The 26541-nt window shown below is 51.2% G+C and overlaps 1 protein-coding gene across 1 annotated transcript; it reads right to left on the minus strand.

The window, feature by feature from the left end:
* Positions 1 to 8624: 8624 nt before the first annotated feature.
* On the minus strand, positions 8625 to 26008 carry LOC123351861 (phospholipase A2 inhibitor and Ly6/PLAUR domain-containing protein-like). The gene is made up of 6 exons (XM_044991541.1): positions 25822 to 26008; positions 19644 to 19769; positions 17380 to 17502; positions 15094 to 15252; positions 10242 to 10382; positions 8625 to 8884 (listed from the first exon to the last, which is right to left on the minus strand). The coding sequence occupies exons 1-6, from the start codon at positions 25940 to 25942 to the stop codon at positions 8625 to 8627; spliced, it is 930 nt and encodes a 309-aa protein (XP_044847476.1). The 5' UTR covers positions 25943 to 26008.
* Between the last annotated feature and the right edge of the window lie 533 nt (positions 26009 to 26541).

Below are 26541 nucleotides of genomic sequence, written 5' to 3' on the forward strand. Positions count from 1 at the left end.
GCTGGTCCAATAAAAGCTTTTCCCTCACCCACCCAAGCTTGTCTCTCTAGTATCCTGGGACCCACATGGCTACAACGCTGCAAACTCCTGTTCTCTGGCTGTTGTCCCATTTCTGCTCCATGACAGTCCCTTGCCTCCCGCCCCAGCACTGCTTCGATTCCTTACTGCCCCGCGGTGAGGGAGTTTGCCGAAGGCTTTTTGAAAGTCCAAATCAAGTACGTCAACTGGTTCCTCTCTGCTCCCTAAGCCTGGGATGTTCAAAGCAGCCGAAGAGAGTTCGAGGCCCGACTCCCAGGGAGTTTCAGCAGATGCTGGCCCCCTGACTGCCAGTTTTGCCTTTGAAAATCTCCCTATTTCGCTCACACACCATTCCATGAGTGGGGCTGCTTTTCCTTTGCATAAACTGCGCCGCTTTACCCCTGCTCTGTCGTCATCAGGGGGTTTTACAATGGGAGCTTCCACCTGAAATATATCTCCAGCCTTTACGCGCTTTGGAGCAGATCGTGAAAGATTACAAACAATAATTTAACAGCATTAAAAACTCTTACCTTCAGCCGCACAATGGTTCTGTTCACCTTCAAGTTCTCTCCAAATTCAGAGATTCACTAGCCCGTCTAGCACAGCCCCTTTCCTCTATATATAGTCCAAAGACAGAATTGGATTATTCCAGAAATTGGGAGTAAAAGTGAATCATTTACTGAAATGTAACATTATACGAGACTCATACCTGGACACTCCCTCTTTAAACACAGTTCAAATTGACCCTTTTTCAACCCATTCTGTTTTATAGAACTGGTTCCATACAGTCTGCTGGTCCTTGCAACGAAGATAAGAGGTGATACTCAGCTCAGTCACAAGGGTAGAGGTGCGACTGTTTGCACATTAGAGGTGTTTCGCCAGATCCTGAGGTGTGTAGATCATAAAGCAATGGCAAATTCACAGCAGATGGGGGTCAGGCCCTATTGACTCCAGTGGGGCTAGGGCCAATTGACACAGTGGGGGATCTGGTTCCATTGACTTCAATGGAGCAATGGCCAATTGACACCAAATGGGGGTCTGGTGAGACCGTCATAACAAAACATAAGGATGGCCATGGAGTTGCTCCATTACGACAGCTCCCCTCCCATTCCCAGAACAGGTCGCTAACTTCCTTGTTGTTAACTTGTGTAAATATTCATTGGGGAAAGATTTTCTTACCCGCCATATCTCAAGTGTGTTGTGCCAAGCCGGATCTCACGAACATGACGTTGCACCCGGCTGGGGGAAGTTAGTTATAGAATAACTGAGTGGAGAAGAGCGTTTTGACCTTCGTCGCGCTTCGGGCCAGTTTTGCTCCCTGAGGTTGTAGAGATGGATAAGGGGCTTCCAGAGAGAATCCAGGAGTTAGGATCACCAGGAAGGTCAGAGACAGAGGGTGGTTGGAGATTGACGGATGAACAGTGTGATGGAAAAGCTGGGGATTATTTAGATCAATGTATTAATGCGAGGCTCAGATTCAACTGGTAGGTGATGGTTTTGTATCGGCGCATCTCTGAAGTTGCAGCCTTGTTCTCTAGAATCTCGCTGTCATTGAACACACAAGAGTATGGCCAGGTCGACACCAGAATCATTTGCTGGCACAGCTAAGCTGGTTAGGGCGTGTGATCTCCTGGGACATCTCTGTGCAGGTTAAAGCCCCAGCATGGGGGCAGTTATACCGACAGAAAACCCTTTTGCCCGTAGAACTTATTTCTGCCTCCTACTGATGCTGTCCCACGGTGTGTAACTGAAATATTCATTGGAACAAGAGCTTGAGACTCCCACCTCCCAGGTACAGAATCTTTCTCTCACTTGTGCTCTTGGTCTCTCTGGCCCAATAAATAGGGGGAATCTCACGTAAGAGCAGGGAGGTGATTTCCCTCTGGAGTTGGCCTTGGTGGAACTGCTGTGCTGGGATCCTTTTCCAGTTCTGGGGACAACAATTTGTGAGGGATGTTGATCAATTGCAGAGAAGAGCCATGAGTAGTAAAAGGGTCTACTGTCAATCAAACTTTGACTCCGCCCTGTGGCCACTAAGGCCCCTCCCACCTCTCACCATAAGGCCCACCCTGTGGTATATTACTTCCAGGGTCAAGATTGACATATGACCAGAAGCAAGGGGTGGCATGTGACCCCTCTAAGAACTCCTCCTGCTGCCCACTATCAATCGCGGTGGGTTTCAGCTCCATGGAACCTCCGCAAGAGCAGAATTGACCAATTGGGGCAGGTTCTGGGGGAGGGTTCCCAGCTGGAAGTGGCTCGTGTAACCAATCCAAGAACTCCTCCCACCACCGTCTACCAATCAGCGAGGATTTCACCCTCTATCAATCCATATAGGTATAGTGCAAGGCTCTGGGCTGGAACCCCCGCCCCCAATCTCTGGAGCACAATGGTTGGCCAGCTGGCAGCACCGCCCCAGAAGTCCCAACACTGCATGGAAGAGGCTGTCTCGTTTCAATAACATGATTTTTGTTTGTTTGTTTCCAGAAATTGTGGAAATGCTGAGAGGAAACATGGACTCCTTCACCACTCCAGTCAGAATTTAGCAATTTGTTGTAATTCCCAGGGAGTTCGGATGCCTGCAGAGAAAGCCCTACATCAGCGACAGTTGTGAGGTGGAGGGAGCGACCGAGGGGACCCCTGTGGCCCAGCCATTGATGAGTACGTCAAAACCCAACCCCATGACCCAAGTGCTCGTGAGGCAGACTGGTGAGCATGATGGCCTCCTGTTGTCCACCTGTGTGGAGGAAGGTGCCTGCAGCTCATGGGAGTCACTGGTGGACGAGGTGAACAGAGAAGACATTGCACAGCTGAGTAAATGATAAGAAGTGACGGTCAAGGATGGAGTGTAATGGGGTAGGAACCAACTTGGGGTTTTGTAAATCTAAAAGCAGGGGGAAGGGAGGTTACAGCTCTTTCTTTTCTGAAAATCTCAACAACACCTTTCTAGAGGCCTTTGAGAGTCATGTGGCAATAAATCTTTCATGCATCAGGTGTTTTTGCTCATGCCTGAGACACAGTTCTTAAGAGAAAAATCAGGATAAGAATAAATTGGAAGAAAGACGGGCAGTGAAGTATCCACGGCCTTTAAAGCTGTTTTCAGCGAAGGTCGCATGCCTCAAAAATTACAAAACGTTTGAGGAAAATAATTTTTAAACAAACCTTTACGCAGATTGTTAAAGCGGCGTTAATGGCGTTCACCATTTTGTTACTAATAATGAAGTCAAAGCGGGGGTTGTGGTGCGATTTAACAGGACTTCAAAATCTCGGATGTGGAGTGTAAGCAGGCGCAGACTCACCCGGCAGCGCCTCCTGCTGGTCGTCCGTGGGAATTAGCTCTTCTCCAGCCGTTGGTGTGCCCTCTGCAGGCCAGTGTCCCGCTTGCTGCTTGGGTGCCGTGTCCTTCCCAGATCCCGCTGCCCTTTTATCTGGGGTGCTGCCCCCTGGCAATACCCCCACCCTCTGCCTCTGGGTCTCCCCTCTCTGGGGAACCCCTCAACCCTCAAATCCCCACCTGGCCTCAGTTGTAGGCGACTGCCAGTTACCAACTAGCCCCCGCGCCCTGGGGCAGACTGCAGTGTCAGCCACTCAGCATTGGCAAGGAGGGTTTGGACCTGCTGCCTTGGCCTACCCCGGGGCTGCCCTCTGCAACCCCCAGTACCTGTTGGCCCAATGCTAGGCCACAGCCTGGGGCTTTCCAAGCTGGAGCTCCCCAGCTCCTCTGCCTTTCCCCAGCCCTGCTCCACTCAGGTCCACTGCTCAGGTCCCTGCATCCAGGTCCCTCCTTCTCAGAAGCTAGAGAGAGTCTCCTGAGCTCCTGGCTCCCAGCTTCTTAAATAGGGCCAGCTGAGGCCTTGATTTCACTGGCTACAGCTGTGGCTGCTTTCTCCATCAGCCCAGCTTTTCTCTGCCCCAGCCCTCTCCCAGGGCTGATTGAAGCCCTTCCAGGCAGGAGCCAGTGACCACCCCGCTACATGGAGATATTTTACATCCCACAACACCGTTTGCTACCTCGACATGTTCCCTGAGTTTATAAAGAGTGACAGCCGGAACTTTCACAAAACTCTAAGTACCAGACCCGCTGATGTCAACCCCTCAAATTCTCTGAAGGTGTGAAAAATGGTTTACATCCCCTATGATAAACCTCATTACGTGCCTGTCAGTAAACACCACATCGGCACCATCACCCCCAAAATAAAGACAGACCAGAAGAGACGCGTCCCATTTCACTTTGGCAAGGTGATCGTCAAGCTGCACTTGCATTCCTGGAGAGGGCAAGGTTTCTAACAAGCAAAACACTATAGTGACCCTAATAAATTATGGGAACCCCACTGTCTACGGCAACTATGACAAAGCCAGGGGCGGCTCCAGGCAGCAGCACACCAAGTGTGTGCCTTGGGCGGCAAGCCAAGGGGGGGTGGCATGCCGGTTGCCGTGAGGGCAGCAGTCAGGCAGCCTTTGGCGGCACGCCTACAGGAGGTCCGCCGGTCCCGCGGTTTCGGTGGCAATTCAGCGGTGGGTACGCCAAAGCCGCGGGACCAGCGGAGCTCCCGCAGGTGCGCCGCCAAAGGCTGCCTGACTGCCGTGCTTGGGGTGGCCTCCCCCAGCCAGCCCATCCGCATTGCCTGGCCCACACTGCCTGGGGCTCCGGCGATGATTTAAAAGGGCCCAGGGCTCCAGCCACTGCAGCCCCAAGCCCTTTTAAATCACCAGGCCCCACATCGGCAGCCCTGCCAGTAGGGTCCCTACTGGCCAGGCCACTGACAGGGGATGGGTAGAAAAGGGCAGTGATCTTAAAGAGCTGCTGGGGCTTTAACATCAGCTGTGTACAGGCCAGTACTGGTAGCCACTTACCAGAAAGCCATATTGGCCTTTCACCCCGGGGCTGTAATAAGACTCTTAATTGAGTCTTAATTAGCTCTGTTATTATACAGTGGACAGATAAAAGGGTCAAATAGACTAGACAGACACACACCCAATACAAGTACCTATCATCACCTTTTCTGAACTCACTGGGCTTTGGCACCCACGTCCCCTGCCTAGCGAGTGCCGTTCAGTTGAGGGCGAGTCCCTCAGTCGGGATGTGCCAAGTACAGTTCTGCTGCCCTCGATTCACGCAACAAGGATAACCACCCTTTAGTGCCCCTGCCCCAATAACAAGGCGACTGGGGATCCCACACCAGCCAAGAGGGACCCTTTGGGCAAGCAATCCCATCATGCCGAGCACCTAGGCAGCGTGGGTGTGCCCGGGCAAAGGAGAAGCGCTCCCCACGTCCTCTTCCCCAGCTTGTCACTAGATGTCAGGGGAGAGCTCCTTCAAACCCTGTTTGCAGGTTATGTTAAACAGCCCGCTGCTGTCGCTTTGTTGCCAGACTGTAAAAGTGGACGGAACTGAACTCACCAGGGGAGCCGAGGTGGGTCTGATGAATTACCCAGCGGCATCTATTTTCAGGCAGTTGGATGTCATGCTGGGAGACCACCTTGTAAGCCAACGCAACAACTGTGACCCTTACAAGGTCTTTATAGACTCGGTGCTCAATTACAGTGATGACACCCTCGCCACGCAATTTTCTGCTAGTCTGTTTTACAAAGACATTGTCAGTGCAACACAGAGCAGCAGAGCTGGATGGTGAGAATCGAGGCTTTGTGAGGTGGGCAAACCCGATTACAAGACCCCTGCTCTGTCGGCTGCAGCTATCCCTGCGTGTTTTCCTTACATCGCCATAGCAAGGGTTCATCTTTGACCAGATTTAAAAAATATATTGTAACGACTTAGTGCAAAATGACCCGATGGTGATGCTTTTTGTAAAAAATAAAAAACGTTAAATCTCGAGTGTGTCTAGGCTCACTCAAAACACCTTTCAACAAGCCCAGACGTGTGTCTCTTGCAAACTGTGTCCTCTTGAGAGGAAGGGGAGCCCTCGACGGTGGCCGGCCTCTGGGTGAAGGGAGTTGGAGGGAGGACTCAGATTCTGTCACTGTCCACTACCACCAGGGTGCTGCAGAAGCCAGGAAAGTTCCCCAGTGCCTCTGCTGTATCGGGGTGAAGGAGGCAGGGGCTGCCTCGTGTGAGAATCACACCAGGACTTGGACGTGAGCAGGGAGGTGAGTGTGAGGACTCCCTGTGCCCGTGTCTCAGTTTCCCGGGTCACACAGGGCTGTTGCTCAGACCAAGTTATGAATGTTTGTGATGCCCTCAGATACCACAGCGAGAACTCCAGAGAGGCCCGGGGGTGTCATTAATCATTCAGCTCAGTGTAGGCTTGGAACGGTGGGTGGGAAATACACCCTGGGGTGGCCCTCCCACCACTCCCAACCCAGCAAGAAGTAAAAGACGTATTGTCTGAGGCAGGGCTGCGGTGGAGAACACAGTGTGTGACCATGGAATCAAAGGCTGTGGCACACTGCAAACGGGCCGGGGGATTGAATTAAGCTGGTAATGGCAACGTGTGCAACCTCCATGGTGTGCTTGGAATGTAGATATTTAATTCAAGTATTATGTCTACACACACACACACACACAAAAGCCAAGCACATGTTCATGTGGCTAATGCATCTGACAGTGCCCCAGACTCATGAGGACGGGCTCAGCAATGGGCCCCCTAAAAGAGCAGCACACTGGAGGAGTTTATTTAGGGTCTGGTGAATTTGCTAATGCACAGAGAGATTCCAGCCAGCCGTGAGGTACCGGGACAGACACACCCTTCATTTTGGAGACTCTTGGTTATGCACTGAGAACCTCCAGAGAAGGGGCAACTGGGAATTCAGGCCTTTATTCAGTCGCCCATCGAGCCAGCATTTGCATTCGCTTCATTCAGCAGTAGCACAAGGAACCGCCGGGCCTGTCTCCGGTAAGACCCTGGCTGCAGCGGTTAGAATAAGGCTTGAGCTTTGGCACAGATAAATGGCCCAACGCTCGTGTCAGGGCTGAATCCCCCTCTGGCACTTCGAGTGTGGAAGGGGGGGCCCGCAAGGATTCTAAACATCAATACTGGCCACTCCTGGCTGGTATTAAACTCCTCAGGTTACAGCTTCTCTCTGACCTTGGCTTGGCAAACGCTGCCACTACCCAATGCAAAAACCCCTTGGACCCAGGAAGGGGCACTTGGGAATTCCTCCCTGTGGGGCACCCTCAAGCCCTCTCAACACCCCCAGGGGAAGAGCTGAGAAAGAAAGCAAAGGAAATTAGTGGTTGCCACCAGCTAATCAAACAGCATGTGCACAGACCTGTCACAACACCGAAACTCCAATCCTGTTCTTTAAACAGGTCAATTTTATTCAAATCAAAAAGAAAGAAAATAAACCTGGAACTTCGGCTTCTGCTAGTTTTTAAAAGAGCAATTCCAAAAACCAAGCACCCAGAATAGCTTCTTGGGGTTCAGCTTAAAGGTTACAAGCAAACAGAAGCACCTGGGGTTAGCACAGAGGAGTCCACAAGCCAAAATAAAGAAATAACCTGATCGCGTCCACCTGGACATTCCCTGTCCCAATGAGCCCTGCTAGGCAGGGAAAATAAAGTTTCATACCTGGTTCAAAGCTTACCCAGCATTGCTGCTTATAGCATGGCTGCTCCTGTCCCCGCAGCCCACAGAGAACAACAGACAAAGGGAAAGTTTCTTTCCCCCTTTTATAAAGTTCTACCTTCCCACTGGCTCTTTTGGTCAGGTGCCCACTTCCTTTTCTTTACCTGGGGGACTTTTTAACCCTTTACAGGTAAAGCAAGTTAAGAACAGCCACCAAGAGGGATTTTACAGCTAACTGGCTGGCTGGGTGTCCATCAAAGGGAGCTGCTTGCCCCCAACTTTACTTATCACAACTCGCCCCTACGTTTGGGGGACCTGGGAACAGAGTGTTTAAAGGGGAGGTTTCTCCATAACGACACCAGCCAGCCACAGGGACGTGAGCTAACGCCGGCTTTGGGATATTGTAGGACGGGAACGTCTGCAGATGTCTGACCACAAGCCGGCCATGGCAAGGGATTGACGTGGCTGAGAATAAGCTGAGATCAGTAACTTCCTAACCTACAGGAGAAGGGACCCCGACATCGGCAGGGTGAGGAGATACAGATAAGGCAGAGGGGAGAAGCCCCTACTGAATAGGCATTAGGCACAGTGGCGTCAGCGTAACATTATACAAGTTGCACCCCAGCCTGTGGGCAGGAGGTGAGTGAGAGTCAGCGTTTGGGGGGTGCCCGGATCACGGCCCCGGGTGATGAGGAGGAAGGTGCTGGTGAGGAGGAAGATAATGACTAACATTTCCGGTTGTTCCGCAAGGGGCGGTGCGAGAACGGGGCAGTTCAGATGGACATTCTGTGTTACCGCTGTCCCCCTTGCTGGGCTGGAGCCTTTGGGACTCTGCTAAATGTGCTGACCAACCATTAGAAACACAGAAGTTTCCTACAGTGCAAGGGCTGCGACCAGCCCCCTCGGGGTTCCCAACTGAACAGCAATTTTAATAACACTGGGATGGATCTAGGAATTAGAGGCTGTCAGACCTCTCAGCGAGCACTGGGACTTTGTGAATAATCAATAGAATTAACGTACGATTCAGAGCTCGGGCTGCAACGCGCAGGAATCAGGTGCTGCTTGGGCCGTGCCAGGCGGGGATCAGGGGAACAGCTTCACCAGCAGCAGCCCAGTCAGGCCAGGCAGGTAGAAGGCAAAGGAGAATCTCCCCAGAGCCGGGCTGGCCCCACGGGTGGTGGCGGCGGGTGGTTTGGTGGTGGGGGTTATTTTCTCTGCAGCTTGGGAGGTCGCCTTTGTGAACGTGAACGTGGAGAGTGCAGAAACCAGGCCCATTTCCACTTTAATCACTTTTGTGGACGCTGTAGCGCAGCCTTTTGCAACAAATGTTGATTTCTTTGTACCTGATGGAAAAAATCAGCCTGTTATTAGGCGGGGGCAGCTCTGGTTCCTTCTCTGCCCCAGAACCTCTGTCTCCACCATCCAGCGGTTCCCACCTCTGCCTCCCGTTCCCACCCCCCGGTGCTCTCCCTGCTCTCGCTGTAACCGGCCACGGCAGGGCGGGCGTCTGGTCCCCTCCTGCCTCCCCCGCACCCCTTTCTGCAGCTCCACACGAGACTGAAGCTGGAGTTTGGAAGCAGCTGATCGCCGGGGGCAGGTCCTGCCCCAGCGCACGGCCCCCCCAGGGAACACGCCCAGGCCAGAGTTGACAGAGTCTTCCTAAAAGTGGGGGGGCCATGAGGCCCTGCCCCCTCTATGGTCCCGCCCCACCTCTCCTCTTCCCCTCGGGGCCCTGCCCCCCAGCCAAGCCGGAAGCCGTAGCAGGGCTGGGGACCCTGGGCCTCTCCACCTGCCCAGGGTGGGGGGGACTGAGAGCAACCCCTGGCCTGAGTCCCTGCCCTCTGGGTCCCCTGCCCAGGGCAGATGGAGGGTGCACAGCACCCCACAGCTGCTCAGGCTCCAGTTTCCAGCCTGGCCGGGCGGCAGGATCTCAGGAAGAAGAGGAGGGGAAGGGGGCCAGGCCCGTGGTGAAAAGTGAATGGCCCAGGCCCAGCTTTCACCATCCCCTGCAGCCTCGACCGGGTTCAGTTCAGTTATTTTATAAGCACCACAAAGCACTGGGAGTCCTGCACACACACAGAGAACAGGAGCTTCCGCACTGAGCAATAGCTTAGCTTCACGTTAAACATACCGGGGGTGGGGTCTAGTGGTTAGAGCAGCGCGGCTGGGAGCCAGGACTCCTGGGTTCTCTCCCCAGCTCTGCATCATTGACATAACAACCCTTCCCATGGCAAGTACTGTGTTGTCATAACTCCAGGAGCAGGGCAGCATCACTGAGGAGGGGGGAGCTGGTCTGGAAGGGAAACTTCCTAATTCCTCTCTCCTTCCCTCCGGCCAAAACCCCTCTTGGTGGCTCCCAACTGCCCAAGGGCTCAGCACAGCCTGAGACTCTAGGGGCCTGTCTACACTACAGCTTGGGTCAGTATGTCACTCAGGGGTGTTGGAGAAGCCACGTCCTTCAGCGATGTAAGTTACGCCATCCAGTGCCCACTTCCCGCTGACCTCCCCACTGCCCCTCGTGGAGGTGGATTTATTGTGCAGACAGCAGAGCTCTCTCCCGTCAGCACAGAGCATCTTCACCAGATGTGGTACAATGGCGCAGTGTAGACTGGCCCTAGGTTTCACCAGCCCTTTGGGGAGTTCCTGAGCCGTGAGATTCCCGGGGCAGCTCCCGCACTGCGGCCAGCTGGCAGCATTTACCTCTCCATGCCATCCCAGCGAAATCGATGCAATAGGTCTCGTCCCCCGTACAAGGGGCGATGTGGCTGTTGCAGTGATCGGAGTCCAGAGCGAAGCAGGTTGGGCACTGCAGCCCGTTCAAGGTGGTGCTCCCCTTGGGCACTGAGAACCGAGAGAGAGAGTCATGATTACCGGGTGGGTTAAACCTCGCTCAAACCGTACGGTGCACCCGCTGCCCTGCATTGCCTGAGCATTTAAAGGTCCCTACCCCCAGCCCGACGGCATCCGTCTGTCACATGGCAACCTCTGACCCTGGCAGCCGATCGGTTCCAGAATTTCTGGGCATTTTCTAGGCACCCAGGGCCAGAAGCCTGCCGTCTTTGAGAGAAATCGGACCCCCCTCTCCCGCCCACCCAGGCACACACCCTGACATCTGATCAGCCCAGGCACCTCTGCGATTGTCTCAGATCAAACCCCCTGTCAATGGCCCCACTGACACCCCATCTCCATTCTGCCCAGCATCCCCGGGGGTGTAACATGCTGACACCTGGAATGACCCATCTCCCAGACAAAAAGGAGGATAGTGGCGGGGGGGGGGAGGTGGAAGGGGAGTGAAGGGGGCATATACACAGACCTGATATGGGGGGGGGGAAGAGGGGAAGGGGGACATGGTGGGTGCCCTGAATCCATTTCAAGGAAGGGAAGATTGCAATAAAAAAAAGTTGTCCCCAACGAATTCCATGAACTTGTTGGACAATCTGCCCGGCTGTGTTATTTTCCCAACTGATCTCTGGGTGGCTGAAGTCCCCCATCACGCCACGTCCTGGGCTTTGCATGATTTTGTTAATTGTTTAAAAAAAGTCTCATTCTCCTCTTCTTCCCGGCTAGCCAGTCTGTAGCCAACCATACCATGGTGCCTCCCCCTGGTTTTTCCCCTTTTATTCCTACCCAGAGATTTCCAATGAGTCCGTCTGCTATTCACATATCAGCCTCCGAGCACATGCAGACACCTTTGCTATCCAAGGCAACCCCTCCTCCCACTATCCCTGCCCGCCCGCCAGGAACAAGCTGGGCCCCTGGGTGCGGATATCCCACCCGTGTGTGTTCTCCCCCCACGGCTCTGTGACACCAGTGATGTCACAGCTGGGATCACTCACTGCTTCAAACGCTGAAAGCGACAGGAAATCACATTGTTTGGGGAAATGGCCAAATGGGTGGTTTTGAATTTTTCGCACAAGGGCCCATGGGAATAGCCTGGCTGGCAATGAACAGCCCCAGGGCTCCGAACCCGGTTTCCAGACATCTTAGAATCATTGAATATCAGAGTTGGAAGGGACCTCAGGAGGTATCTAGTCCAACCCCCTGCTCAAAGCAGGACCAACCCCAGCTAAATCATCCAGCCAAGGCTTTGTCAAGCCGGGCCTTCAAAACCTCTAAGGAAGGAGATTCCACCACCTCCCTAGGGAACCCATTCCAGTGCTTCACCACCCTCCTAGGGAAATAGTGTTTCCTAATATCCAACCTAGACCTCCCCCACTGCAACTTGAGATGATTGCTGCTTGTTCTGTCATCTGCCACCACTGAGAACAGCCGAGCTCCATCCTCTTTGGAACCCCCTTCAGGTAGTTGAAGGCTGCTATCAAATCCCCCCTCATTCTTCTCTTCTGCAGACTAAATAACCCCAGTTTCCTCAGCCTCTCCTCATAAGTCATGTGCCCCAGTCCCCTAATCATTTTTGTTGCCCTCTGCTGGACTCTCTCCAATTTGTCCACATCCTTTCTGTAGTGGCGGGACCAAAACTGGACACAGTACTCCAGATGTGGCCTCAACAGTGCTGAATTGAGGGGAATAATCACTTCCCTCGATCTGATGGCAATGCTCCTGCTAATACAGACCAATATGCCATTAGCCTTCTTGGCAACAAGGGCACACTGCTGACTGATATCCAGCTTCTCGGCCACTGTAATCCCCAGGTTCTTTTCTGCAGAACTGCCACTTAGCCAGACAGCCCCCAGTCTATAGCAGCACCTGGGATTCTTCCATCCTAAGTGCAGGACTCTGCACTTGTCCTCATTGAACCTCATCACATTTCTTTTGGCCCAATCCTCAAATTTGTCTAGGTCACTCTGGACCCTATGCTATTCTCTGGCTTTAAGATTAAGCTTGATAAGTTTATGGAGGGAATGGTTTGATAGGATAACGTGATTTAGTCAATAGGTCAATAACGTGCGACCACTGGTAATTAGTACTGAGGGTCAATGTTGGGAAAGTGAAAGTCTTTTTCCTGAGTGTCTGGCTGGAGAGTCTTGCCCACATGCTCGGGGTTCAGCTGATCGCCATATTTGGGGTCGGGAAGGAATTTTCCTCCAGGGTAGATTGGCAGTGGCCCTGGAGGTTTTTCGCCTTCCTCCGCAGCATGGGGCAGGGGTCGCTTGCTGGAGGATTATCTGCTACTTGAAGTCTTTAAATCAGGATTTGGGGACTTCAACAGCTGAGTCAAGGGAGAGAATTATTTCAGGAGTGGGTGGGTCAGTTTTTGTGGCCTGCATCTTGCGGGAGGTCAGACTAGATGATCATAATGGTCCCTTCTGATCTTAAGTTCTATGATTCTATCCCTACCCTCCAGCGTATCTACAGCTCCTCCCAGTTTAGTGTCATCTGAGAACTTGCTGAGGGTGCAACCCATCCCATCATCCAGATCATTAATGAAGATATTGAACAAAACCGACCCCAGGACCGACCCTTGGGGCACTCCGCTTGATATCGGCTGCCAGCTAAACATTGAGCCATTGATCACTACCTGTTGAGCCCAACAATCTAGCCAGCTTTCTATCCACCTCATAGTCCATTCATCCAGACCATACTACTTTAACTTGCTGGCAAGAATACTGTGGGTGACCGTATCAAGAGCTTTGCTAAAGTCAAGATATATCACGTCCACAACTTTCCCCATATCCACAGAGCCAGTTATCTCATCATAGAAGGCAATCAGGTTGGTCAGGCATGACTTGCCCTTGGTCAATCCATGTTGACTGTTCCTAATCACTTTCCTCTCCTCCAAGTGCTTCAAAATGGATTCCTTTAGCATCTGCTCCATGAATTTGTCGGGGACTGAAGTGAGGCTGACTGGTCTGTAGTTCCCTGGGTTCTCCTTCTTCCCTTTTTTAAAGATGGGCACTACATTTGCCTTTTTCCTGTCATCTGGAACCTCCTCTGATCGCCACGAGTTTTCAAAGATAATGGTCAATGGCTCTGCAGTCACATCTGCCAACTCTCTCAGCACCCTCAGATGCATTAGATCTGGACTCATGGACTTGTGCTTGTCCAGCTTTTCTAAATAGTCTTTAACCTGTTCTTTCACCACTGAGGGCTGCTCACCTCCTCCCCATACTGTGTGGCCCAGGACAGCAGTCTGAGAGCTGACCTTGTCTGTGAAGACCAAGGCAGAAAAAGCATTGAGTACTTCAGCTTTTTCCACATCCTCTGTCACTAGGTTGCCTCCCCCATTCAGCAAGGGGCCCACACGTTCCCTGACCTTCTTCTTGTTGCTAACATACCTGTAGAAACCCTTCTTGTTACCCTTCACATCCCTTTCTAGCTGCAAATCCAATTATGCTTTGCCCTTCCTGATTACACCCCCGCATGCTCGAGCAATATTTTTATACTCCTCTCTAGTCATCTGTCCAAGTTTCCACGCCTTGTAAGCTTCCTTTTTGTGTTTAAGCTCACCAAAGATTTCACTGTTAAGCCAAGCTGGTCACCTGCCACATTTGCTATTCTTTCTGCACATCGGGATGGTTTGTTCCTGCGCCTTCAATAAGGCTTCTTTAAAATACAGTGAGGACTGGCCTGTCTCCCAACTAAAACCTCTCCAGCACATCGTCTAGGATCTACAACCTATCCTAGAGGATGATCCCTCACTCTCACAGACCTTGGGAGACAGGCCAGTCCTCGCTTACAGACAGCCCCCCAGCCTTAAGCAAATACTCACCAGCAACTACACACCACACAACAAAAACACTAACCCAGGAACCAAACCCTGCAACAAACTCCGGTACCAACTCTGTCCTCATATCTATTCAAGGGACACCATCATAGGACCTAACCACGTCAGCCACGCCATCAGGGGCTCGTTCACCTGTGCATCTATCAATGTGATAGATGCCATCATGTGCCAGCAATGCCCCTCTGCCATGTACATTGGCCAAACTGGACAGTCTCTATGCAAAAGAATAAATGGACACAAATCTGACAGCAAGAATTGTAACATTCAAAAATCAGTCGGAGAACACTGTGTTATAACTGAAATAAATATATTTGAAAATGCAGAAAACATGCAAATTTTTTAAACAAATGGCATTCTATTATTGTTTAACAGTGTGATTAATTGCAATTAATTTTTTAATCACTTGACAGCCCTACTTTAGATTTTAGATACTAAAGGATTGGCACCAGCATGACTATTGTGTAAGATCTGAGTTATATAGTGACCTGGGTATGTGGCTGGTCCTTCAGAATTAGAAGAACCCTTTTGTTTGATAAAATTGGTTTTCAATAACCACTCATCTTTAAGTCTAGGGTTTTTGGTGGTGATACAAGAACTGGAGGGCCTAAGGAGGCTGCTTTGCTGACTTCTTGTTAGCCGGTGTGGTGAGACAGAAGTTTACGTTGGTTGCTGGTTTGGTATATCTCATGGAAGAATAGCCACCAGTTTTGGGGTGTGTCTGCCCTTTCCCCAGCAGCCTGTCCTGAATTTGGTATTCTCCGTTGTGACCCACGGAGGCACAGTGACAAACACCCCAGCTCACTGCTGTCTAATTGTTTGGGTGAACAAGCCCTTAAACGGGGCAAGTAAAACTGATCTATAACCTACCTTCCGGTACGGCCGAGTTACAGTTATTGTCTGTGTTGCACCATGTGGTGTTGATCCGCAGATACGTGTCATTCCCAAGAGTGAGAGTGACGGGGTCTTTAACTCCCATATTATCGTTATTTGTACAGCGACTGGCGAAGCCCGTGGTCTTTATCCCCTCTGTTGTAAAGAAAGAAAACAAAGAACGGAACTGAGAGGCTGGGAGGGGAACCTCGAGGAGGAGCAGGGAGGTTATTTTACCTCCGGGTCTGGCCCTGGGGCGACGCTGCTGGGAGCCTGTGCCCAGTCCTGGGCCCCACCGTTCAGGAAGGAGGTTGGTCAGTGGCAGAGAAGAGCCGCAAGGACGATTGAAGGGTTAGAAAACCTGCCCTAGCGCGAGAGAGGCCAGGAGCTCGATCCGTGGAGCTGAACACACAGACGGTTCAGGGGCAACGTGATCCCCGTCTGCCAGAACCTACCCGGGGAACAAACGTTCACTGACGGGCTCCTCAGTCAGGAGGCGGAAGGTCGGACGCCGTCCCGTGGCTGGGAGTTGGAGCCGGACACACTCAGACTGGGAATAAGGGGAAGGTTTTTCACAGGGAGGGTCATTAACCACTGGGACGATCTCCCAGGGGCCGCGGTGGATTCTCCATCAGGGACAATGTGTAACGCCAGACGGGAGGTTTCTCTCCCAGCTCTGCTCTAGGGATGATCTGGGGCAGGTCTCTGGCCTGTGCTGAGCTGGGGGTCAGACGAGACGATCCCAACGATCCCTTGTGGCCCTGGTGTCTAGGACTCGGTGGCCGTGTCTGCACTGCAGAGTGAACCCGGGTTAGCCACGCCCTGGGGTGAGCGTCCACACTGCGAAGCCTCCCAGGGGTTAGATCCACCCGGACACCACCCGGACAGTGCTGCACTAACCCCATGGCAGCGCTAGGCCTTTGGGGGCATGTCCCAGGGCTCCTAGCGCTGCCCTGAGCTGGGCCGTCCTCTGCTGCGAGTCTCTGCGACGGCGTCTCTGCCTGAGAGCCGGGTAGAGCCGGAGCCGGCTGCAGGGAACGTGGGGTTTGAAACATCACCAAGGAGTGTACAAAGCAGCAGGTGGTTTCAGTGCAGCAGAAGGGAACAGGCAGGAGGGCAGGAAAACCTGGCTCTGCAGGAATTATGGGAAGGCGTTGGAGGACTATCGGCACCGTGTGAAGTAACCCAGGTCACAGCCGCGTCCCCACCGCAGAGTGGGCGGGTTCCAGCCAAGTTGAAGCGGAACCGGGGTCTAAGCTGCACCGTGAACTGCGTCAGCTGGGCTGAGCTCAAAGCTCATATCCACGGAGGCTAAAGGGGTTTGTGTGGGCGTAGTAGGGGATGGCGGGGGTGGGGGGGCAGGTTGGGGCTAAACCCCGGGTCACAGTTCACATTAACTCTGCAGTGAAGCCGTATCTTGAGTGGGGGGAAGTTTTAATCAACCCATTTGTCACTGTGCTGGGGAAATTTCCTGAGTGTGGTCAGGGGGTTGGGGGGAAAAGCAGGAGAGAGAGAGAGAGAGAGAAAGAGAGAGATAGGGAGAGATGCATGTATGGGAGATTAGATAGATAGTTAATGACAGAGCACGTTAAAGCTGATGCTGTGCTATGCATCCATCTTACAGGATAAATGGAAGGAATCTTAAATCTCTTTAATTCAATGGAAGGATGAACAAAGCCAGGTCTGTAACTCAGATTTTCAATTCCAAAGGGCAAATGCTGAGAAGTGACGGGAACTAGTGAAATCCGCCGCCCTGAAGAGCTCAGGGAGTTGAATGTGAAGAAGGTTTGGAATCTCTTTAAGTCAAAGGGGCAAAAACCATCTTGAATTTGCATCCAAAGCAAGGGGGAAAATGTGTTATGCAGGGCTCCAGCCCTGAGCAGGGGACTAGCAGCTCAGAAATGACTTTGGGTGTCCAGCAGTGTACAAGGGATCTCGGCACCAATTTCCTGTTTTTAACATGATTCAGAAGGACCATTTTCACTTTGCTTTTTGACGTCCGTTGTGGAGAAGGAAACTCAGTGAATAAAAATAAATAAATAAAGCACAAGGGTTGAAATCCTGGCTGCCCTGAAGTCAATGGGAGATTTGCAACTGACTCCAGAAGGCAGGAAACACCGTAATGTTGCCTGAACATATCAAGCATCGAGCCCAAACTGAGTGCTCTGTGCCGGGTGACCGTGTTTGTTAATGGACCGTGTTGGGGTTGGGCTTAGCAATGAGGTGAGGCTGGTGACAGACTGCAAGATAGGATGTGCCTGGGTTGACGGCAATGTCACCTACCCAGTGTAATTTCTTCTGCCACCGAACAGCAGCCACCTGTAGCCGTGTCTACTCTGCAGGTCCTTCGAGCAGTACGGCAGACATCTGCTGAACCAGCGCAGGTTTTGCATGTAAGGGTTGATGCTGGAGAAAGAACAAGAACAAGTGTTTCCTTCTTACTGGGGCATAACAGCGTCACCTCCCTTAGCCCCAGTCTTGCCCCTCTGCTCCAAACCAGCCGTCGGATTAATGGATCCGATTTCCTTGGCAACACTCAGCAATTGCACAATTTCAGGGCCAGCGGTACCTGGGGGTCAGACTGGGGACGGGTGAAGGGGATGGTGCTTTTCCCAAGCTCCGCCCACAAAATAAGCCCCACCCACCCCAGATGTGGCTCCTGTTGTGCAGATTTTCACAGTACTGGAGAGTCGCTCGCTTCGCAGCCTGTGTTGGCTGAGTCCATTGCACGGCCCGGGGCTCCTGCCAGCCCCCCGTGGCACTCACAGACTCCTCGCATGCCCCTCTCATCCCCTTCCACTGCAGGGATGCCTGGCTAGCTCCTCCCACACACACAGACACATCCTACCACATGCCAGGGGCTCTGTGTGTCCCCCAATCCCCATCCCTCATACCAGGACCCCCCATTCTGCCCCCACCGTGCCACAGCTGCTGTGTACCCCCCATTCCCCCTCCCCCATCATCACTTGTCTTTCTGTCTGGGAGATCAGCTGCTCAGGGTGTAACATGTTAAGCTCCATGGGGACGCTGGGCTGGGCTGATGAGCTGGAAGGTGTCATTGTCACCACCAACCGGCTCTGTGACCTACACACAGTCACAGAGGAGGCTGAAAGTGGCTGGGTTGGCCAGACCCAATGGCTCTGTGTGTCCCCGATTTCCCTCTTCCGGTTCTCTCACTTTCCCTAAAATCAGTAGAGTTCTGCCCAGTGATGCTGGATTATTGGAATTGGTCGGATGCAGGATTCAGACGTTAGCCTGTTGCACAGAAGCAGAGAAACGCCATTGAGGTGAAAGCGGCCAGGCTCTCCGGGCTGCCAGCCGGCCAGCGGAGGGGTCTGACGGAAAGGTTTGGGGTGCAGAAGCCAGTGCCTTGGCCCCTAGCCGCATAGGGATTGATCCCCATTGGGACGGCTCTGGGATGGACTGGCCCCCCAGTTATACAGCCTGATTATACGGCCCCGAGCCTCTGGATCAGCCCAGCCATTTGCAATCTGTGGGGATTGGGAAGAATAGAAATCGCCAGACAAAAAACAGAACAAAAGGACGTTCATTGTCCCGTGTTCCCCAAATTACCGTTGATACAAGTGGCATTAACCACAGCGCGTGGACATGCTGGGGACCTGCAAGTGAACAATCTCTGCCCTTCAGTCCTTATGTACAGCACCCTGCACGCAAGCAGGTGCTGTAAGTGCAGCAGCTTCACACCTTTTCTTTTAGAGAGATTTAGATTTTCAGGCTTTGATGCAGATCTAATCTGAGCTCCTGCATCGCCCAAGCCCTTCCTCCATCCAGCCCATATCTGATGGTTGAGCTAGAGCCAATCTTTTAGAAGAATGTCCAATCTCAATGTACAGAGACCAAGGGATGGAGAATCTGCCCACCCCACCCCCTTCTTGAAAAGCTTTTGCCACGGTTTATTCCAGCTGGGATTTGTTTAAATTCAGCTCCCAGCCATTGGAGCTCATTCTGCCTGTTTGCTCGGCTGGAGAGCCCTCTGCTACTGGAAATTGTTGGCCTGATTCCAAGTTACACTCAGTCCCCAAGCAGAGTCATTTATTCCCATATTAAGGCAAAGCCGGGCAGAGGGGCCTTCGTGGGAATAAGAATTCAGAGCAGTGTCCAGTAACGGTGTCCCAGGCCTGGGCTACACTATACAGTTAGGGTGATATGGCTGTGGTGGGGGGGGGGTTTGAAAAATCCACACCTTGAGCACCACAGCTAGATCAGTCTAACCCCTGGAGTAGGTGCAGGTCGACGGGTGAATGCTTCCCTGGGCTCAGCTACCATCACTCGGGGAGGTGAGTTCCTAGAAGGATGGAAAACGCCGTCCATTGGAACAGGCGGCGTCTTCATTACAGGGCTCTGCCAGCCCAGCTACAGCGCTGTGGCTAAACTACAGTAGCCGTAGTGTAGACAGGGCCCTGTAGCCCACCCAGAGCTAATCCCCCCTCCCTGCACATGCTGGATGTTCCCCTGACTGGGGATCCGTGGGGTGTAAAGTGTCCAAGTCCGGGGGGGTTACATGGCCACAGCAGCGAGTGACTCACCTTGTGCACTCGTAGCTAGGAGAGCAGGGAGAAGGCAGAGGATGAAGGAAACCATCCTGGTGCTGGGAGGCGCACGGGGCCGGGCTCGGAGCTGAACGGCGCTTCTCACGGCTGACACGGCGAGCGCTGCCGGGGGGGGAGGAGGAGAGAGTCAAGACCGAAATGAGGAGGGAAAGGGAATAACAGCCGAGATTCGGGGGGAGGGGGGGGGGAAGCACCAGGGAACAGAACTGCACAAATAACAGATCTTTGCTTCACTGGCAGTGCTAAAAGATAGAGGGGGTGGGGAGAGGGAATTGTTTTGAGTTGGCCCAACTTCCTGTCCAACTGAAAAGCCAAACAAAAAATGGTTGTGTTTCATTTTCAAGCATTTAATATCATTTTAAAATTGGTTTAAAATAAAAATTGCCGTCAATTTTGAAACAAAAGGACCATTTGAGTAGAAAAACCCCAAAACATTTAATTCTGGAAATGTCCAGACAGAACGTTTCCTTTTTTTTTCAGGATGTTTTGTCTTGGGATTTCTTTTGTACTGAAGCAATGCAGCTAAATTGACACAAATTCGCAAAGTGTTTCAGTCGCCCTGAACCTGTATTTTTCAGTGGAGAAAAGTTTTGGTTAGAGAATTTCCCCCAGCTCCCCATGGCTCAGACATGCCCAGCAGTAGCAGGGTGGGGCTCCGGGACATCCGGAGACGGGCGCTCCGTAGGGCAATCCCTGTAATAGTCATTGCTCCGGACGGAATGATGGTGACCAGCAAAGCGGAGACGTCAAATGGAGCCAGTGAGAGTCACGGGGACACGACCTGCCCCTGCCTCACGGCTTGTTACACCAAATAGATTGAATGTAGAAGGAAACGGTTAAACAGCAAGTCAGCCTATAGCCTGGGTACGTATTGCCAGACGGCCAGGGCCCCAGCCAGCCTATGGGTCCATTGACTTCAACAATTACCCTGGTGTAAACAGGCTGGGGATCCGTCCTCATTGACTCCAATGGCGCTACGACTGATTGACACCAGCTGGGGATCGGGCCCAGTTTTCACTCCCTCGTCCGTATTTGCTCCAGGTCTGCACCGTCCCTTCTGACATGGGGCGACCAGCACGGCCTGCGGGGCGCCAGGGTCAGAGCATCCTGCTGGTCTGCAGAGGGGCACTGCAGTGTTTTCATGCTTTTACAATTTACGCTCAGGTACGGGAGAAAATCCTTGGAAATATTCATTTTTAGGAGGGGGTTAGTGAGATTTGACCTTTTAATGAAAGGGGTTTGCAGGTTGTTGAAGCTGGGGAACCACTGTCCTAGGGGGACACTCAGATCCCTTCCCTGGATCAACCCGGTTCAGTTAGAACCCGTGAGGTCTAGGAATGCGTCACACTCCCTTCCCCACACACCCAGTGCACGTTACTTTACATTGATCAAAACTTAACTTCTTCTGCCATCACGTTGCCCATTGACCCAGCCCTGTTAGATCTCGCTGGAGTTCCTGACTAACCTCAATAAGTTTGACTCATCCGCAAATGTCACCACCTCCTCGCTCACCCCCCGTCAGATCATTTGAGTCACTTGTACACTGGGTCTAGCACAGAACTTGGAGGCCTCCACTTTTAAGCTTTTGCCATCACACAAAATTCCCATGAATTCCGGTTCTGTTTTCTAGAGACACAAGGTGGGGGAAGAGACGAGCGTCCAAGCGGCACCGAGCTCTTCTGCGGGTCAGCGGAGCTCCAGAGCTTGTGTCTCTCCCCAGCAGAAGCTGGTCCACTAAAAGCTCTTCCCTCACCCACCTTGTCTGTCTAGTATCCTGGGACCCACACGGCTACAACAACACTAGAAACTCCTGTTCTCTGGCTGTTGTCCTGTTTCTGCTCCATGACACTCCCTTGCCTCCCGCCCCAGGTCTGAGTGCTAATCAGGATATTATCCACATAAGAAATCACACTATTTCCCTCAGGCATCCCATGCCACATCCTGACCACCTACAATGGAGGCCATTACTTCCTAATTCTTAGCCACTAGCGGGGCCATTGGTGGGGTAGCCCTCCCTTTAGGGAAAAGTGGGATCCAGGGAGGCCTGGGGGATTAGCAGGGCGGCCTGGCACCGGCAGCAGAGAGCGACCTACACCCAGCCTGCTCTGCCCCGCCCCACCAGCTCCCAGCGTCGCTCAGGGGAGGGGGCAGAAGCCGGAAATAGGTGGGGCGGTGGTTTGGGGGAAGGGGTGGAATGGGGGAGGGGCAGAGCAGGGGCAGGAAGAGGCAGGGTGGGGCAGGTGTTGTAACCTATAGGATTAGCTTGCTTGCATATGCATATTATATATATAAATATATAAATAAATGGTTCAATTCTTTGTTTTATTGTAATAGGTTTATATGTAGTGTGGCTGTAACACAAGGAACCTACAGGCTATACCCTGTATGCTGAGCTAAGACAAAGTTAGCGTATCTACATCTGGGACCTTTCATCTAGATAGATAGATAATGGGCAGAATGGCATAGAGGGTTTTGTACCCTCAAACTTAACAGGTACACCACAAGGGAAAAACAAAATAAGCGGGTAAACAAAAAACAACACATAAAAATAATCTAATGTCATAAACAGGGATGTACATGTCATCAATACATACAAACATGCCTGCCTATGGAGTAAGTGACCCTAACAAGTTTGTGGTGTGATACAGGAGGGCCCGGGAGCAGTGGTAGAGTGGTCAAGGGGAAGTATATAAGCCCACAGCTGATTAAGGCGTAGTTCGCTGTAGACTGGGGAGGGGGGCTACAGGTTAATTGGAGCACCTGCCGTCAATTAAGGCCCTGTCAGTAATCTTATAAAACCTCCTGCTTCAAGCAGTCAGAGAGGAGGAAGGAGAGAGGACTGAAGCTTGGAGGTGGCCTGTGAGACTTGGAAGGTCAAAGAACTGAAGGAAGAGAGATCCCGTCTCCAGCGTTTAAGGACAGAAAGTAGCCCACCCAAGGGGGAAGAGGCTAAGAACCTGCAGGGGTTGAGGCTCAGCGTGAGGAGCAAACCCAGACCCCTCCCCTGCTTCCCTCCTTTACCACCTTCACAGGCCACTAGTGCGGCCCTTGGTGCCACAAGAGCAGGGGCAAGGGGTGACCTCTTAGCCCCCCTGCCAAGAAAAGCACACGGCCCACCATACTGACATCGGCCATCTTGTTACAGTGGGTAAAAAAAGAAAGATTGGGCATAAAAAATGGGCTCAGGTACCTGTGCCCACCTTGCTAAAGCGAGAGCCTGTATTTGTTTTTCTTAAACCTCCTAAGCTCCAAGGAGAGTAGGCTAAGCTTGGTTTCTCTAAACTTTTCTGTTCTTAGTTTTATTAGGTTTTAATTTTAAGTTTGTTAGTTAAGTAAACTTTAAGTTAGCTTTGGTAGCTCTTAGCTCCAGCTTCTTCTAAGCTCTGTGCCTCTCACTCAAGAGCTGAGGAACCTGAAACGCCAGAGGTGAGGCCGGTCCTGTGTCTCTCACCACCGGGTTATCGAGGACGGGTGCGAGTATATTAACCAAAGCTTTGTAACACATAATACCATATGTATCTTTTAAATAGCAGGAATACAATTGTAACTTTGTAACTCTAATTATTTTACCATTTAATTATTACTTCATTTATCTTAATAAAAGTCTTTAAAGCTGTATCGGTCTCAGTATGAACTTCTTGTCATCTCCCCAAGGGATCCTTTGTAAATTCTGTGGAGCCTGATTTGGAACAAAAACCTTATCTTCTGATCAGATTGTTTGGTGAGCCTATAACCCATACTATCCAAATTAACAGCATTAACCTCCTAAACCAGGCAATGGTGTGCAGTGGGGGCAGGGCCTGGGGCAGAAGGAGGGTTGTCCAAGGCCCTGTACACCTCCCCCCCGGGATGGCCCTGGGTGGGGGTCATCTAATTAAGGGGGCAAAAATCCAGAAGCCTCCAAGTCTTGCCGTCACTTTTAAGGACCAGCCATAGAGCAGCGTTATTAGGGCTTGTCTGTTCTGCCAAAACGCCTCGACTCAACACTTCATCAGTAGTTTCTTTCAGATTGGCTTCTGCGTCCTTGGGACATCTTTGTCTTCTGGGGTGGGGGGCACTAGAATTTCTGCGTCGGTTCTAACACATTCTATTTTATTTTCTCCTTCCAAATCCATCAAGTCAAATTGCCCTTGTATTGTTCCTCTTTTTAACACAATACACAGCAATGCTAGCAACAAGACAGACAACACAAACCATAAAATACAAAACACAATCTTTGTTGCAACAGTAAATCCAGGGTATTCTGGGTTTCTCTTAGCCTGGTGCCTGCTTTTCCTAAAGTTCTGAAAGAAAACCAGAACATTTTTCTAGACCCCATCGTGGGGAGGGGTACCAGATTATTGCTTAAAATACCCCTGCCTTTTACAAATCTTTTTGCATATTTCATGAGAAAATACACATTTTCTTCTTTCTAAGTTTAACTTCCATAACATTGTATTAGCAGTGACAATCTTTACATAAAGTATAACTTTGTGCTTACAGAGCTTTCAGGTACCCTTATTAAAGTCTGGTTATTCAGGTAAGGCATAGTGTCTCTAACATTGCTTTTCTTGTGCACCTCATCCCTGCTGTATTAACTTTTTGGCCTTTTCCCTGCAGCTCTTTGCTGCTACCTATTACAAAGAAAAAGGTTCAGAATCTTTCCCCATTCTCCTGGTTTTGACTGTTCCTGCCACAGCCACGTCTTCTGGTCCTCATTTTAAAAGCTATTAAACTTCATGAAAAAATGGACGTATCCACAGGGTTAAATAATAAAGCCAAACCGCACTCGCTGCCTGTGACTGGCTAAAATGTCAACTTGAAATGGGAGATTCAAATGGATTTTTAGTGGCTTTTTTTTTTTTTTCAAACACCCAAACCACTTCATCTTAAACCTACAAAATACAGTTTTCTGAGTCAGGAGTGTTTGTTTAGGTTTTTAAAACTTTACATATTTACACACACACGTGCACACACACACACATTCTCTTTTGCTTAACATCCCTTGCAGTGCTCTAATTATTTTTTTACAGCTGTACACAGATTCCATTCCCTTTTATACATTTGAGGCACTTAGGTTCCAATGGAAACCCCTTATGTTCTTTTAGTGATTTTTGACTAATTTGTCCATATTCAAATGAATTAAATCAGATGGTCTTTCTGCCTGCAGCAGTTGTTTACAACTGATTATTTACAGAAAGTCCCATTTTCCTTCAGAATGGCTGCAAAGAAACCAAGAATTCTCTTCCTCTTTAACATTTCCATGACAGTTTAATTTTTTTCTAACCTCCAGGTATCTGCTCTCCCCAGTGCCTGCACTTATCCTGAGATTCCTTCAGTACAGCTCTAACCTCATTTCTATCAGTTTGCTTTTGCAATTCAAATACTTCCCGCTGCAGCCCATCTCTCTCGCTCGCTATCAGACACTTGCTTCTGTGCGGTCTGAGTCCATGTGGTAGCTCTGGGGTATCTCATTTGACTTGCAAGCTGGCTTCAACTTTTTCTGACTCTTTCACCCTCTCTTTCAACTGGGAGGATAACACTGTCATCCACACTGACCCAGGTTTCCCATTGCTTACATAGCTGCAGGAATGCTCCGGGGCTGTTAAAGGTTCCAAGCTTCCAAAAATCATTACCCTGCCCCTGTACAAAATCAGTCACACTCTTTCCCAATGCCATGTCTAACTTTTCCATCTTTCCAGATGTTCCCTTCTCTTCGGATACAATTTCTCAACCAAGCAGGTCACTGGCCTGAGCTCTTGAAACCAATGACTTGCAAACTACGACCCGGGAACTGTAGGGAGCGACCCCAACCCACTGACCTCTATTTTCTATTACAATAAAACTGTTTATGCCAGCCATCTCCTTCCTCTCAACCATCCCTGCTGGGCCCTCCAAATCTGTTACTGGCAGTTCCCCCGAAGCCAAAGCTCTCTGCGAGTCAGTATCAGGACAGGCCAGGGGAGACACAGGACCTTTGTCTGCTGTATAGCTGGCACAAACCAATCAAAGCCACGTGCTGCCACTTCAAGCCAGTATTTTATTAATTCGCTGCACTCCCAATGGAATGCCTCTATTTATCTAGTCTCAAGCACACACCAACACAATCGGTTCTACGGCACCCTAATCTGCAAAATATCCCTCAGAAGTTTGGAGTGGTCTTTGGGTGATTCACCTGCAGATTTCCAGTGGCCAGCCTTCCCTCTGTGTCTGGAGATCATCTTAATGTGTCCACAATGTGATCTGCTGACCGAGTCCCACAACGCCCCTTTTATACCCCAAAATTGCAAAGACATCTAATCAAACAGCATCAATTGCTGAAAAAAGCAAGTTTTACAGAGAATGTCAAAACAGGATGCGGTTTTGTGGTTTCCAGCAATTAGTCCTGATGCCTGTTTCTGAGAAGCCCACCCTGCCCTCCCGCTCCCCCTTCACTCCCCCCCAGCACTCCTGCTCTTCCTTTCCCGCTCATTTCCCCCCCCCACACACACACACGCACACCCCTGCCAGTGTCCTCCTTTTGAGGAACCTGAAATATGGCAACCCCACCTGAGAAGGAGCCCAGAGGGCAGAGCCAGGGAGCTGAAGCTGCAGCGGTGCAGACCAGCCGCGCTGATGGGGAGCCAGAGGCCACCAGTGACACCAGCGCCACGTGCGTGGAGTGCTGGGAAGAGCCAAGGAGGACCGTGGGCTGCGGGCCTAGCGCAGGGAGACATCATCAAGCTGCTGTTGAGAAAATACAATATGTGATCGTGCAATCAATGCGCCAGGGATTGAATTAAGCTTGCACTGGCAACGTGTGTTCGGGCATTTCCTAACTTCTTAGTGCCTGAGTGTGCAACCTCTATGGTGTGCTTGGAATGTAGATTTATAAATTTTCACACACACACACACA

This window comes from Mauremys mutica, chromosome 17 (genome assembly GCF_020497125.1).
Source record: "Mauremys mutica isolate MM-2020 ecotype Southern chromosome 17, ASM2049712v1, whole genome shotgun sequence".
Lineage (NCBI taxonomy): Eukaryota > Metazoa > Chordata > Testudines > Geoemydidae > Mauremys > Mauremys mutica.